Source organism: Cyprinodon tularosa, unplaced genomic scaffold (assembly GCF_016077235.1).
Source record: "Cyprinodon tularosa strain WSP-4 unplaced genomic scaffold, ASM1607723v1 ctg1057, whole genome shotgun sequence".
Classification (NCBI taxonomy): Eukaryota; Metazoa; Chordata; class Actinopteri; order Cyprinodontiformes; family Cyprinodontidae; genus Cyprinodon; species Cyprinodon tularosa.
The window spans coordinates 85,768-100,287 of record NW_024037846.1 but is presented as its reverse complement, the minus strand read 5'-3'; the positions used below and the strand labels follow the sequence as shown (position 1 = coordinate 100,287).

The following is a 14,520-nucleotide window of genomic DNA, read 5'->3' as shown; positions in this document are numbered from 1 at the left end:
ATCTAGCTCCTCCCTTGGTTATAACCACAGACTTCAGTGTATCTTACAGGTCTCTTATGTAATTGACCAACACAATATGAAATGAATTAAAAAGCAGAGTTTAACGTATAAAAATCTGATAAGTTTGGCACGCATTCCTGTCCATCCCCCTCTACAATCATTAGTTAACACAGTTATATATACAACAATATTACAAATGAAATGTTACTAGATTTGGTCAACAACAGCCTCTAATGAGGATTATGTAATGCATTTTTGTCCTCATCAGGGACTGCACACTCTGACAGCCACAGGTCATCAGGTGAATACCCCTGCTGCACTGTTAGAACATGTTCATCAGCATTGTTTTGAGCAGCAACGTAGCCCCGCCCACTGACAGGGGCTCAGCCAATGAGCTCCTCGCTACCTTAGATCCCCCTGCATTGAACGGATCCAGAGGAGGGCTGAGGAGGCGTTGTCTTTATAACATCTAACCCGTGGGACCCTACTCATTTACCGCTAGTTTGGAGATCATTTAACTTTATCTTTTTGACAGGAGGGATATTTTTAAGAGGAGGCTGAATCTCAGGGCTGTATAACGGGGATATCTCCCACGTACCTCGTCACGCAGCCGATGACAGAACATCTTGGACCTTGGATGCAGAGGAAAGCGGCGATGCGTTGCTGTTAACTCTTTAGGCACTAACTGAGCTGAGGTTTTTTTTTTGCCGGTTTTTATCTTTGAAGTCGGGAAGAAATTTTAAAATTCACAATAATGAAGCTGAAACCGAACCAGACCAGGACGTACGACGGAGAGGGGTTTAAGAAAAGAGCGGCGTGCCTGTGCTTCAAAAACGAACGGGAAGAGGAGGTATGATGTGTTTAATTTTAATGCTTGTGTGTGTGGGGTGGGGGGGCTGTTGCCACTGCTGTTGATGCGCCAGGAGCCAGCCAGTTTAGGCTAGTTTGAGTACGTAAAGGCGCCGCTGTCAAGTCAACTATTGACACGCGCCCAGTTTCTACAAAATAAAACGTTCCTTTAGATATGCCTGCTTGAAAGCACCCCATTATTACAAGAAATGCTTTTATTTTGAAGGTCGAATCTTTTCACATCCCGTTAGCCGTTCGCTAGCTTGAGGGAAGTAAGCGATCCAAGAGGGCGAGGCTTTTTGTTTTACGCGTTTTATTTAAAGCCTTTTTAACAACCCGTGTTTAATTTGGGGACAGGGATGAGTGTCGTGCATCATTTTAATGTGTAAATCACATATTGCGTTTCACAACAACAGTGGCAGTTGCGTCGGCATCGTTGACTGAGCAGGGGCCATTCATGAAAGCCGCTGCGTCCCGCCACACCGGCCTTCAGCGACCCAACTGCGTAGCAGACATGCTTTTAAAGAGACAGTGACTTGGAAAAATATTTTTTTCTTTTTAACAACTCTCTATAAATATGTTCTACTCCTATTGTTCCCTGAATTTTTTTTACTATTAAGCTGGTTGGCTGATTCGTATTAATTTCTAGAATTGAAAAAAATAATTAGTTTCCAAAAAATGGTTCACTAGGAAAAAAAATGTGCTGATTTTCTAATAACACCATGTGTTTCTGTTATGCTGTTATGGGTAATCCTCCTGGTGGCCTAGTGGTTAGGGCATAGGGCTTTGAATCCTGAGATTGTGAGTTCGATCCCCCACTCCCACAGAGTGCCACTCTGGCTCCCTGAGCAAGACCCTTAACCTCACACTGCTCCCCGGGCGCCTCATAATGGCATTTAACCCATCCGGATGGGTTAAATGCATTCATTCATTCATCATAGTGAATATCCCTGGAAAAGATAAACAAAAATACACAACATATACTAATGGGTAAGGTGTTTGCCAATAAAAGAAACCCATTTATTTAGCAAAATGACTCACAGTACACTTTTAATTCACAATCTTACAGGTGCTGGTCATAAAATTAGAATATCATGAAAAAGTAGATTGATTTCAGTAATTCCATTTAAAAAGTGAAACTTGTATATTATATTCATACATTACATACAAACTCATATATTTCAGATGTTTATTTTGTTTAATTTTGATGATTACAAATGACAACAAATGAAAATCTCAAATTCATCATATCAGAAAATTAGAATATTGTGAAAAGGTTCAAAATTGATGGCCCCTGGTGCCACACTCTAATCAGCTAATTAACTCAAACCACCTGCAAAAGCCTTTAAATGGTCTTTCAGTCTAGTTCTATAGGCTACACAATCATGGGGAAGACTGCTGACTTGACAGTTGTCCAAAAGACGACCATCGACACCTTGCACAAGGAGGGCAAGACACAAAAGGTCATCGCTAAAGAGGCTGGCTGTTCACAGAGCTCAGTGTCCAAGCACATTAATAGAGAGGCGAAGGGAAGGAAAAGATGTGGTCGAAAAAAGTGTACAAGCAAGAGAGATAACCGCACCCTGGAGAGGATTGTGAAACAAAACCCATTCAAAAATGTGGGGGAGATTCACAAAGAGTGGACTGCAGCTGGAGTGAGTGCTTCAAGAACCACCACACACAGACGTATGAAAGACATGGGTTTCTGCTGTCGCATTCCTTGTGTCAAGCCACTCTTGAACCACAGACAGCGTCAGAAGCGTCTTGCCTGGGCTAAAGAGAAACAGGACTGGACTGCTGGTGAGTGGTCCAAAGTCATGTTCTCTGATGAAAGTAAATTTTGCATTTCCTTTGGAAATCAAAGTCCCAGAGTCTGGAGGAAAAGAAGAGAGGCACTTCATCCACGTTGCTTGAAGTCCAGTGTAAAGTTTCCACAGTCAGTGATGGTTTGGGGTGCCATGTCATCTGCTGGTGTTGGTCCATTGTGTTTTCTGAGGTCCAGGGTCAACGCAGCCACATACCAGGAAGTTTTAGAGCACTTCATGCTTCCTGCAGCTGACCAACTTTTTGGAGATGCAGATTTCATTTTCCAACAGGACTTGGCACCTGCACACAGTGCCAAAGCTACCAGTACCTGGTTGAAGGACCATGGTATCCCTGTTCTTAATTGGCCAGCAAACTCTCCTGACCTTAACCCCATAGAAAATCTATGGGGTATTGTGAAGAAGAAGATGCAATACACCAGACCCAACAATTCAGAAGAGCTAAAAGCCACTATTAGAGCAACCTGGGCTATCATAACACCTGAGCAGTGCCACAGACTGATCGACTCCATGCCACGCCGCATTGCTGCAGTAATACAGGCCAAAGGAGGCCCAACTAAATACTGAGTGCTGTACATGCTCATACTTTTCATGTTCATACTTTTCAGTTGGCCAACATTTCTATAAATCCTTTGTTTTTATTGGTCTTCAGTAATATTCTAATTTTCTGATATGATGAATTTGGGATTTTCATTTGTTGTCATTTGTAATCATCAAAATTAAACAAAATAAACATCTGAAATATATGAGTTTGTATGTAATGTATGAATATAATATACAAGTTTCACTTTTTAAATGGAATTACTGAAATCAATCTACTTTTTCATGATATTCTAATTTTATGACCAGCACCTGTACACTCACACACACACACATACACTCTCAACAAGAAAAGTAAAAGCTTACAGCTAATTTAGCGAGAGAAAAAAACATTGAATAGATTTAGTTTTTTATAAACAAAATGAAAACTTATAAGAAGTAGCTTATATAAGACTTTGTATATAGGTGATGGTTGTATGTTGTAGATTTTTACAAATATAAAAATGCTGTAAAATAGTATTTTTAGAAGACTAATAATTTGGAGGTCAGCTACAGTTTTTTCACGATATTTGGATCATACAGATAATTAATCCAAACATTTTTTGATCTTTTTAATGAGATTTTGTCATGGAATCACAAAGCAAACCTAAATCTGAGGCAGCCAGACTTTCTGTTTTTTTTCTGAAAACGTTTCAAATTTATTCAGGAGTCTTTTTCTATTGTCTTATGCTGCCAGAGTACTGATGGTTTTTTTAAACCTAACAATTCTCAGCACCTTATTCTCACCATGTTCTTGAAATTTCCCGAACAATGCTTACCTGGAAAAGAGTTCAGAGAATAACTGTGACAACGGAAGAATGTCAGCAACCCCCAACACCTCAGGAATTTCAGGTTTTGACTGGCATGTCTACTCATGCAAACATTGGGAAGATGCTGTAAGAGAACTGCTGCGATGCTTTGATTGTAACCAAGCTTTGCACCTGATATCAGGTTCTCTTAAGCTCACAACCAATTCTTGTCAGGAACACGACACCTGGCTGTTGTTTAATTGGAGCTGTGCACGCTGTCAGGTTGTATTGTTTTGGAGAGGAAAAGGAGAAAGTGGAGCCCCCGGGTCACAAAGCTCTGTGACAGCAACTGAACAAACCAGTAATGAGCTAAACAATACAGAAGGACAGCAGTGACAACTGAGGAGGACTGGGTCCTCCATTGTGGAGCCTCTCTAATAGTAAATATCTGTCACTGAGTCCCAGACAGGCTATTTGCTCCTTATAATTCCAATCTCCATGTTTAACCGTGGAAAAGTAACAGTAGGACTAGGAACTTAATTAAACTGAAATAGATGATGTAAACTGAAACATCCTCTCACATGTGAGGTTTGCAGCTGACAAACACACTAAGAGATGTTCTTAAAGCATCTATATAATCAAACTAAATCACAGGATCGGCTTTGTTATTGGCAAGCAGTTTAAGTAAAAAATCTGCTTGTTTTTTTATGGTTTTGAAATGGTTAAATTAAAAGTTTGTCTAAATTTGTGAGTTATTGAAAGCTGTATTTCCTGTTTTGTCTGTTGATTTGTTACATAGATTCATTAAGGGTGCGTCAATTTCTAAACTTGATGTTGTAACATTTAAAATGAACCCTTTTATTAATCCAGCACAAGAAGATAGAAGAGCAGCATTTAAAATGCTTCTCTATACCCCAGACAGGCTGTTACATTTGAATAAAAAAAAAACAACCCGGTTGTTTGGCTGATATTTAAAATCGTTTTCATTATCTTTATTAGCTTTTAGCACAGCTAGCTGTGATAAGGATGCAGTCTTTGTGTATTCCCTGTAGACAACATATCTCAACTTTGCCATTGTCTGCTGCAGGTGCTGCTCTCTCTGCCTGAAAGACCCACAGGCATATTGTGATAAATAAGGCTTTCCTTCATATAACATCTTGCATCTCAGTAACTGCTTTGATTTCCTGTTTTCTTCTGAGTGATACAGAAAACGGCAACTTCTTCACCAAAGAATCACTGACCTGAAAAAAACATCATCCTCCAATATTTCACAAAAAGATGAAAGTTAAATTCTTTATTAATTCAGTGTCTTTAATCTTTTTTTTAACAGCCCTGATTTCTTTCTTCCCATCGGTCCCTCCTCTTGGTGCCGTGCCCACTCTGGCTTTCAGAGCTCTCCTTTATTTGTCACCTACCAGACGTGCCTCTTTAGGGAGAAGCAGGATCTGTGTGTGCCCTCCAGAATATCCTCTCCTGTTGTCCCAGTTTGGCTCTGTCATCACCTGGGTTTATTCACGTGTCCGGCTATCTTTTAGCACCAGGCATTTTGGAGCATCTTGTTCTTCATTTCTGGCCAAACATTGTTTTTATGACGCACTCATAGAGTTTGGCTGTGATTTAGCGTTACAGTACTGTGCTTCCTCTGAGTTTTTTTCCCCCCTCATCTTGATCCACTTCACAAACGCATGTGGAGCTGCTGTCGTAAGGATTCAGCCGTCAGCTGACTGTTGACCCAGCTCTCATCATGATGCGAGATATTTTGTTTTGTTTCTTTGGCCTCTTTGCCTGTGCAGTCTGAGCTGCTTCCTCCAAGTATTGGAGCATATTAATTCCCCATCAAAGTCCTATATTTATTTACAAAATAACTTAAAATAAACCAGAATAATAAAAAAACACATGCTGCTAAGTGATGTGATCACTCTCTGACAGCAGCCAGAAGATAAAAATGGAGCAAGCAAAGCAGAAATCTCTTTTGTCCTCGCTGCCGGTGGAAGCTTATTGTTTTGTATACATCACGCTGTAGAAACGTCCACAGCAGGGAGCTTCCTTTAAGCCCTGCTGGCTGCATATCAACATCACACACTGGTAGATTGGATGAAGAGAGCCAATAAAGCCCTATTTTTCCAGGTCTGGGTAAATCTGGGGAATCTTTATCCTGTCATGTTATCTGAATACAATTCCCTGCAAGAGTTCATATACCCCTTTACCATTTTCATACAGTATTTTTTTTTTTTTACAAATAAATCCAAAAGTTTTCGAATGCATTTTCCTATTGATCCCTTTAACCCCTATAGTCACAGTTATAACTAGCAGTCATCCATGGGAGCCCAGGAGGGAGAATCTGTTCTTCTTGGTACTGTTGTTATTTCTACATTCCAGATCTGTATTTTTGACAAAAATATATACTAAAAACATTTTTTTAAGGAAAGCTATAATAGATTCCATTTTTTTAAACATGCTATTTACAGGATGCAACAAGCATGTGGATGACAGTGCTCTTTTTTTATGTTTGAAACATGGTAGCAGCAGCGTTATGCTGTAGAGATGCTAAAAGCAAAATGATCCTGGAAGAAAGGTTTTAAAAATGTGACAAAATGTTAAAGTTTAAGGAATAACAGTAGTTTCTGCATGTTCAGTTACCCATATAAAAGACTTTCTAGTGTTTTTTTATACATATATAGATATAAATTTGAAGTTTAAACTTGATGGAAGCATCTGCAGAAATACATTTTGAACATTTCAGTTCATTCTATAACAGCACGCTTAAAATAAACAGAAAATCTGCTTGTTTGGAACTTTAAACCATTTTATTTGCAGAGATATTAACCATCTTAGATGCATTTTTAATGAAAATTCAGCTTCAGCTCATCTATACACGACACAGCTCATTTAAAAGGGTTATGAAGTTCATGTTTGCACCTTTTTTACAGTTCTCACTCTCCTGAGAAGACGTCATCTGCTGTCAGTGGATCCCTTTTTCTTCCTTTAGCCTGTATTTCATAGTCAGGTGAATATTTGCTCCACAACTTTTCTATTTTCTCATACCTGCTTTAACCTAACCTCCCACTTGGGACTGTGGAGTTTGGGATCTGAGTTTTTTTTCTGCACGTGAGTGAGGAAGCTTACACTTGATTTTTTTGGCCTCTCGGCTCTGATTCAGCTCCTCAGAGGAGCCTCCTGTAACTTCAGCCCCAATCCCATTAGAGAATGTAAGGAAAGCTATGCGAAAGCTCCGTTTGGATTAAGTGACAGCCTGAGTGCAGCAGATTACTGCTGATCAGCCTGTTGGTGGAGGTGGATTTCACCATCTGTTGCTCAAGCTGCCTGATGCACGAGTTTGTCATTAACACACATTAACACCTAATGATTAATATGGATCACAGCATAGATTGTTAAATAATCCAATCGCAAATTGTCTTATCTCTCCTTTTATGATCAGTACTCATATTTTCCCTTAATGTTTATTAATATTGGGCTCCTTGTCAGTACCAACTCCATGCATATGTGAGCGGATCTGATAAGTGTGGATCGGTGTACAGTTTTAGTGTAATTCAAACTTTAAAAACTGCTTCACAGAGTGAAATTACTGGGAATATCTTCATTTTAGCTGAATTTACTGCAAAAGAATTCATATATTTTAAAAACAAATGCTTGAAATTGAGTAAATTGTACCCCTTTTATACCATTTTATCACTCAATTCTGTTTCCTTAACATGTTTTTGTTTTCTGACAGGTTCTTTTGGTCACCAGCAGCCGGCACCCAGACCAGTGGATCGTTCCTGGAGGAGGGATGGAGCCCGAGGAGGAGCCTTGGGGGGCTGCAGTGCGAGAAGTCTTTGAGGAGGTCAGTAAATCTGTGGCCTTGCCTTTTTTTCTTTTTTATATCACAGTGATTCATGAGATGAGAGATCGCTAAACAAGTCTCAAAGCTGACACCCAAACGCCGCAACCTGTTTGCAAACTGCTCTGCTTTTAAACACAGAACCCTCTGGGTTTAATCACACGCCTGCTTCCAGAAATGATATCACCTGTTTCTTCCTGTGATATAAATGGTGCTTTCTGTAATTCATATTTTCTAAGTGGATCAGAGGAGCCTTTATTTAGTAACACCTCAGGTTTCTCTGTGGGATCAATATGATGTGACACAGACCCGTTAAAATGCAGAGATGTTTTTAAAGCTGTTTTTGACTCATGAGGATCAGGTTAGATTGGATCTACTTACATGCAATGTTGTCTTTCACTCTGATCAACTTAGAAGGTACGATTTATTGTAACTGGAAAGATTAGGGTTGAAATCAGTCCTGTAGAGAGGATTGAGTCAAAGTATATTTAATATCTACAGTTTTTTAATGTTAGATTATGCTATTGTTATAAAATATGAGTTTATAACTAGTGTTTTTCGTTTTCTTTGTTGAAATTGTAAGTAATTATGCAGGAATCTGTAATAAGAATGGATAATAACATTTCTAAATCTATGACAAAGTAAATAAATGTTATAGAAGTTTGGTCTGTACAAATTAAGAGCAACCAGGTTGGGGGTGTAGGAAACATGACAAAAAGTGATGGAGAGTTTTTTGTTTTAAAGGCTGCAGTGACATTAGCTCGGTCACACAGGGGTCCCTTGGCATTTCAGAGGTCCTGCTGTTTGAGAACCACTTGTTCTTTGCTGCGTTAGCGATCTAAACTTGGCTTTGAACACCCCCCCACAACCCTTCTCGTGGCGTCTGTCTTTGGACACATCAGTGGACAGGCTGACACTTGTGAGGCATGCTGAGAGGAGGGAAGGACAGATGTCATGTGTCCTGACAGCTATCTGATACCTGTTAAGTAGATCTTAGCTGTAAAATAATGTTATGAAAGGCATAATGGCCTTCCTGTAATAAAGAGAAAGCAGAGGTTCTACCCAGTCAATTAGACACTACAAACCATAAATATGGCTTTTATTGTGTAATGTACTGTATGGAAAGCCATCATTCAGCTTTTTCTCTCATCCTTTAGACATTATTACCCCCTAAAAGGGAAAAGTGATTGAAACAACAAAGCAAACATCCCTGTTTTGGTGAAGCATCCACACCTGAAAGCCCTTTTTTAAAACATTTGGTCTCTTTCTAATAACAAATTTAAATATTTTCTTTAGTTTTTTAGATAAACCAACACACAAGGGATGCATGGTATTAAACATTTGTAGAAATAAAAATGGAAAAAGTGAGGCATGTACTTAAACTTTTTTGAAGTGGATACAGATTTTTGATTGAATTCGGGTCTGGACTTTGACTGGACCATTCTAATGGGTTAATAAACTAAAAATAAACTATTATATTTGCATTTTAAAGGGTTAGTTTTTTTCTGCCTTCTATAGGGTTTTGTTTATTAGTGTAAAAGCCTGCTCCTTGCAGAGAGCTCCGATTTGTTGAACTGGCTGCTAATAGTTTTCCTGTCTTCAGATTCTTTCACCTGACCTGTTGACCTCTGCAGTTCGTCTCCTGTTACCAATATTCAGTTCAGTTTATTTCTATAGTGCCAATTCACAACACATGTCATCTCAAGGCACTTTACAGTTCACCAGATCATCCAGTCAAATTGATTTAAAGTTTTCTATCTAAGGAAAACCAGTTGATTGCATTGACTCATTGACTCGAATGCAATCCCTCACACTAAGCATGCTTGTAGCGACAGTGGAGAGGAAAAACTTCCTTGAACAGAATGAAACCTGCAGCAGAACCAGGCTCAGTGTGAGCGGCCATCTGCTGAGGACGACTGGGGTTCAAGGAGACAGAAGGAGAGATACAAAAGGCAACTGTAAAAGACTGCCCCGTCCAGGAAACACACAGTCAGGCAGACGAGCCCCGATGTCAGAAGATGAAACGAGCACATCCAACCAGTCAGTCAGAGAAACCGGACTACACTGAAAAAACAGGCCGATCTCCGACATCTATAAACAAAGGTGTTGATGGCAGCAGCACAGCTGATATTTCTCTCCAGGATGGTGTCACAGCCAAACAGGAACAGACGAGGCTAAATATAATATAAAGGCATCCTACAGTTTTACAGAATTTCATTTGAATAATTCCATAATTTTCCTTCTATTTAAGTCCTGCTCTACTTTGCGTTGGTCTATTATAGTTAAATGTCTTTTAAAACACAACATTTTGTGGTTTAATGTTATGTAGAGGATGCAGACTTTAACCGTAGAGGGAAGGTTAAAGTTGGATTCATAGTGTCCGACTTGTCTTGTATTTATTAAAATGGAATATAAAACTGCTATTGTTCTGAGAACACTTATAATGTTGGAGGCCTGCCTGTGTTTTGTCATGCTCTGTTTTCTGCATGACAGGCTTTTATGAAAAGGCAGCTCCTCACACAGAGATGAAATGTCTTCAGCTAAAAATATCTATTTTAAATTTTTTTCCCCAGGCTGGTGTGAAGGGAAAGCTGGGGCGCCTGCTTGGTGTTTTCGAGGTAAGCTTCGTATGTGTGTGTTAAAATTAACATGCTAGTACGAATTAAACCTTTTAGATGAGGTATGTAAAGTAAGCTATAGTTCTAAAACATCTCTTTCAATGTGTCCTTAAAGCAAAACCAGGATCGAAAGCACCGGACGTACGTGTATGTGTTGACTGTGACCGAGACGCTTGAAGCCTGGGAGGACTCTGTGAACATAGGTAGATCTTCTCTCATCTGTGCTCCTGTTTCTACTGGCTCTGCTGTGTGTCTCTTTATTTACGCGGAGGCCTGCAAACTGCTTGGAGACTGGTGGGAATGCAGTGAGAACAGGTGACCGTAAATCTAGGCCACAGATCTCGGCTGCAGTACGCCGCCATCGTCTGTAATGGGGGTCCGGTGTTGAGATCTTTAAATGATTAGGATGTGCAGAGAACATCTCTTGTGTTATAGTCTGCTTTACATGCTTTAGTAGCAGATCAAATGTAGTTTTAATTCCTGCATTAAAGCTTTCACAAGTGCATCATGTTTTCTTCATGTGATGCAGTTTTTTTTGGTATTTAGTTTGCCAACGTATGCATGTCCTCTGTCTCCATCTGCAGGCCGGAAGCGGGAGTGGTTCACTGTGGAGGAGGCCATCAAAGTGCTGCAGAGCCACAAACCTGTTCATGCAGAGTACCTGCGGAGACTCCAGCTCAGCTGCTCCCCGACCAACGGGAACTCCATGCTCCCAAGCCCGCCTCCCAACGACAACTACCCTCACTACAGCACAACCGCCGGCGCCCCTTCGACAGGCAGCGTGCTGGGCTCTTCCTGCAGATAGGACCTCACCTGGCCGCACTTTCCTGTCTCGGCTGCGGACAATTTTACAGAAAGTCTGTACAGTCTCACCTGCATGAATCTAAAGACTTCTTGGAGCATTGGCTCGGCTGTATTTATTATTTCTTACTCCAGCTGCAAGACTGACCAAAGCTATCGCCACAGCTGCGAGAAGGACGGAGCAGGAAGCTGTCTACTCGTGGACGCCTCTGCTGCTGTCGAGATCCAGACAATGCTGGTGCGAATGAACTTCAAGTATGGGATGCCTTATTGAAACTTTGTACGAATGTTGAATGTGAGGTTGTTTTAGTTCACTAACAGTCACAGTTACCTTTTAACAGTGTCGTGCAGCCTGTGGGGGGAAAAAATGGCTGGCTGGTTCTAAGGCACGTCGGTGTGCAGAATGTTTTCATGATAAATGTCATCAATATGTGATGGTAAATGTATTACACATGAGTATTTATTTAAAAAACACCTTTATTTTTAAAAGAAATACATTTGTTCCAGTTTATATCAAATTTGATTTATAGAAAGATTAATTAGCTTCATGTGTTCCTTTTCAAAATAGAAGTTAAAGGAGTCATTTTGGGGGAAAAGTTTTTTAACGTTATACATCGGTGAACTTAATTTAGTTACAATCTTTGGTTTGGCGACCTCTTATGACATTAATAAAAATTCAGCCTTCCGCATTACCTAATGTATGTGTCCTCACTACCTTGTATCAGAGCTGGTTTTAAAATAGAGAGAACTGTTTCTCCAAGACGCACTGATCAGCCATTTTTGTTCCTTCATTGCTGCTGATCCATTGGTTGACTTGGCCAAATACCAAACTTTCTGAACAAAACCCACGTGTTTGGTCTGTAAACGCAAAGCTAAATTTAGATTTATTTATTTTTTTCAGCGTTTGTTTAAATATGGGATATAGTGGAGTACGGAGAAATCTTTTGTTTCCAGAGTTCATTCTTGGTTCAGATTGTGAGTTTCTGATAAACCAGTTCTTTCTTCAGTTGATTTTCTTTGAAAATACGTCTTGTCTTTTATTTACATCAAACAACGTGTTTCCATCCAACTCATCCATGTGTTTTGGGTTTTTGTTATATATGTTCTTTGTTTTTACACAGATAATATATTCACACTAATTTAAAACCCTGAAAAGCGTTATTTTTACTTTTTAGACCATTTCAAATCTTTATTATTTTAATTAATAGGGAAAATCGTTGAAAGTATTTAAGTGTTAAATCCACAGGAGCCAGGGAATCTAATGTGTTTAGTAAAATTAAATGTGGAGCATATTTGGTGATTCATAAACAGGAATAGTCTTCTAATTTGAATCAAACCCTCGTTCAGAAACCTACATGTTTTAATGTTTGTATTTCTTTAAAAATGTCCAAATAGGCAGTCCAACTTTAAAGAAAGTTTGAAGTTGGTGTTGGCCTTGAAAAGTCTGGCTTGTTCTTACTTGATCGTCCCCCCTTTCTATGAACATCAGCAGTGTCTTTCCTTATTATCCTTCAAAATAAGTCGAAAGTGGTTCAATAAAAAAGGAAACAAGCCTCTCCCAGGAACTATTTTCAGATTAATCAGAATAATAATATCATTACTAATTTGATCTATTTGGATATAGAGAGAGGGGTATAGTTTTTGATATTTTTTAGTCCCTCAGCCTAAATCCTTAGTCTTATTTTGTTGGCTTCTTGAACTTACACTGACACTTAAAAGGTCATTCTCATTTAAAAGAACCATTACCAATTATTCTGACACAGTGGTTGTACTATAAAGATTAAATAGAGTGGATGCAAACATTAGGGAGCATTAATAAAGTGCTCTAATTGGCCCAGGTGCTTTAGACCTACAATGTCTAAAGCACCTGGGCTTCATTTCACAGTGAATTTACTCTAAAATAGAATCCAAGTTATTTCTGGGGCTCAATATCTTTTAAACCTTTGTTATGAAAGGTATTGGAATTGGAGGGGATAAATAATGGCTCTATGGAGGTTCCTGTTGTTAAAATGTGCCTATAGTTTTAGAAAATAGTTTCATTTTTTAAAAATTCAGATTTGTTATGGATTTTATGTTCCTGGTAAATTGTGTACAGAATGAAAATCAAAAGAAAATCCAGATAAATATGTATGAAAACAGCCTCTCTACCTTTTGCATTGCTGATTAAATACTCGGGATGTGTAAATAACTTGAAGAGGCATTGTAAGATGTGTTTTTAACCTGTACGTTTTCTCTTTTAATATTTTCTATATTTTTAAAATGATGCACAAACAGCACGTGTACAGAGTGGGATGTTTATGATGTGAGAGCTTTAGGAAAAAAGGTTATCGTATCATTCAAAAGAAAAAAGAAGCTGCAAAGAATAAAAATACAACAGGAAGTCTCACCTAGAATAATCATTTTCTAAATAAAACTAGACAATTTTTTGAAGAGATCAAAAATATGAAATGTTTTTCTTTATGTTAAATACTAAACAAAAAAAAAATGGCGTTTGAGTTTTTTACTCTGACAAACGAATCTGATTTTATAAACTTTGTCTCCTGTCATCACAATGTTCTGTCTCCATCACCAAATCTTATCTCATCTGTATTGTAAACACTGACTTACCTGTTTGAGCTGTCAGAGTTTTGGGTTTAGCTTACTTCTGTCTGTGTATACATTTATTAAAAGGGAGGAAATTGGAGATTTAATGTGCCAAATATCAGATATCTGTGCTTTCGTAGAAAAGGAAACATCTATATGTCAAAAATAGATACCAAACTCTAATCCTGATGAGTTTCTGAAACTTTTAGATGTTATATGTAGAGGTTTATTTCTTAAAGACCAAATTTTTAGCTTTTAAAGAGCGTATTCTTCACCATCTAATTGGTGGTCTAGTTCTGCCTGTGTGGAAATACTGCTGAATGTTTTAAGTGCGAGGTCTTATTATCATGACAAGTTGCTTTTAATGAAGGCAAATGAAAGTGTTCTTACGGTTTATCATGATGTTATGTAAATTTCAATGTAAAAATGATCTGGAATGGAAGGAAGAGATTGTATTAAAGGAAGAAAAACTTTAACTGTTGAGTGTTTGTTCATTTGGAGGATACATGTTGTAATATCAAAGCCTTAAAAGTCACTTCAAGAATCAGTTTTACTTTCTTTACTTTGGAAATTTTTCAAAGCACAAGTGGGTTAAGAAAGTACTATAAAAATGCCTTTATATGCTGATGATGCTGCACTATATGTTCATGCAAAAACTAAAAGTGAAGCTGGTGCAA

At 38.6% G+C, this 14,520-nt stretch overlaps 1 protein-coding gene across 1 annotated transcript; it reads left to right on the top strand.

Annotated features, from left to right (window-relative positions):
* Positions 1 to 429: 429 nt before the first annotated feature.
* Positions 430 to 12,991, top strand: nudt4b (nudix (nucleoside diphosphate linked moiety X)-type motif 4b). Its single transcript, XM_038285747.1, has 5 exons — positions 430 to 850; positions 7,734 to 7,844; positions 10,415 to 10,459; positions 10,575 to 10,662; positions 11,044 to 12,991. The coding sequence occupies exons 1-5, from the start codon at positions 755 to 757 to the stop codon at positions 11,262 to 11,264; spliced, it is 561 nt and encodes a 186-aa protein (XP_038141675.1). The 5' UTR covers positions 430 to 754; the 3' UTR covers positions 11,265 to 12,991.
* The last annotated feature ends 1,529 nt before the right edge of the window (positions 12,992 to 14,520 follow it).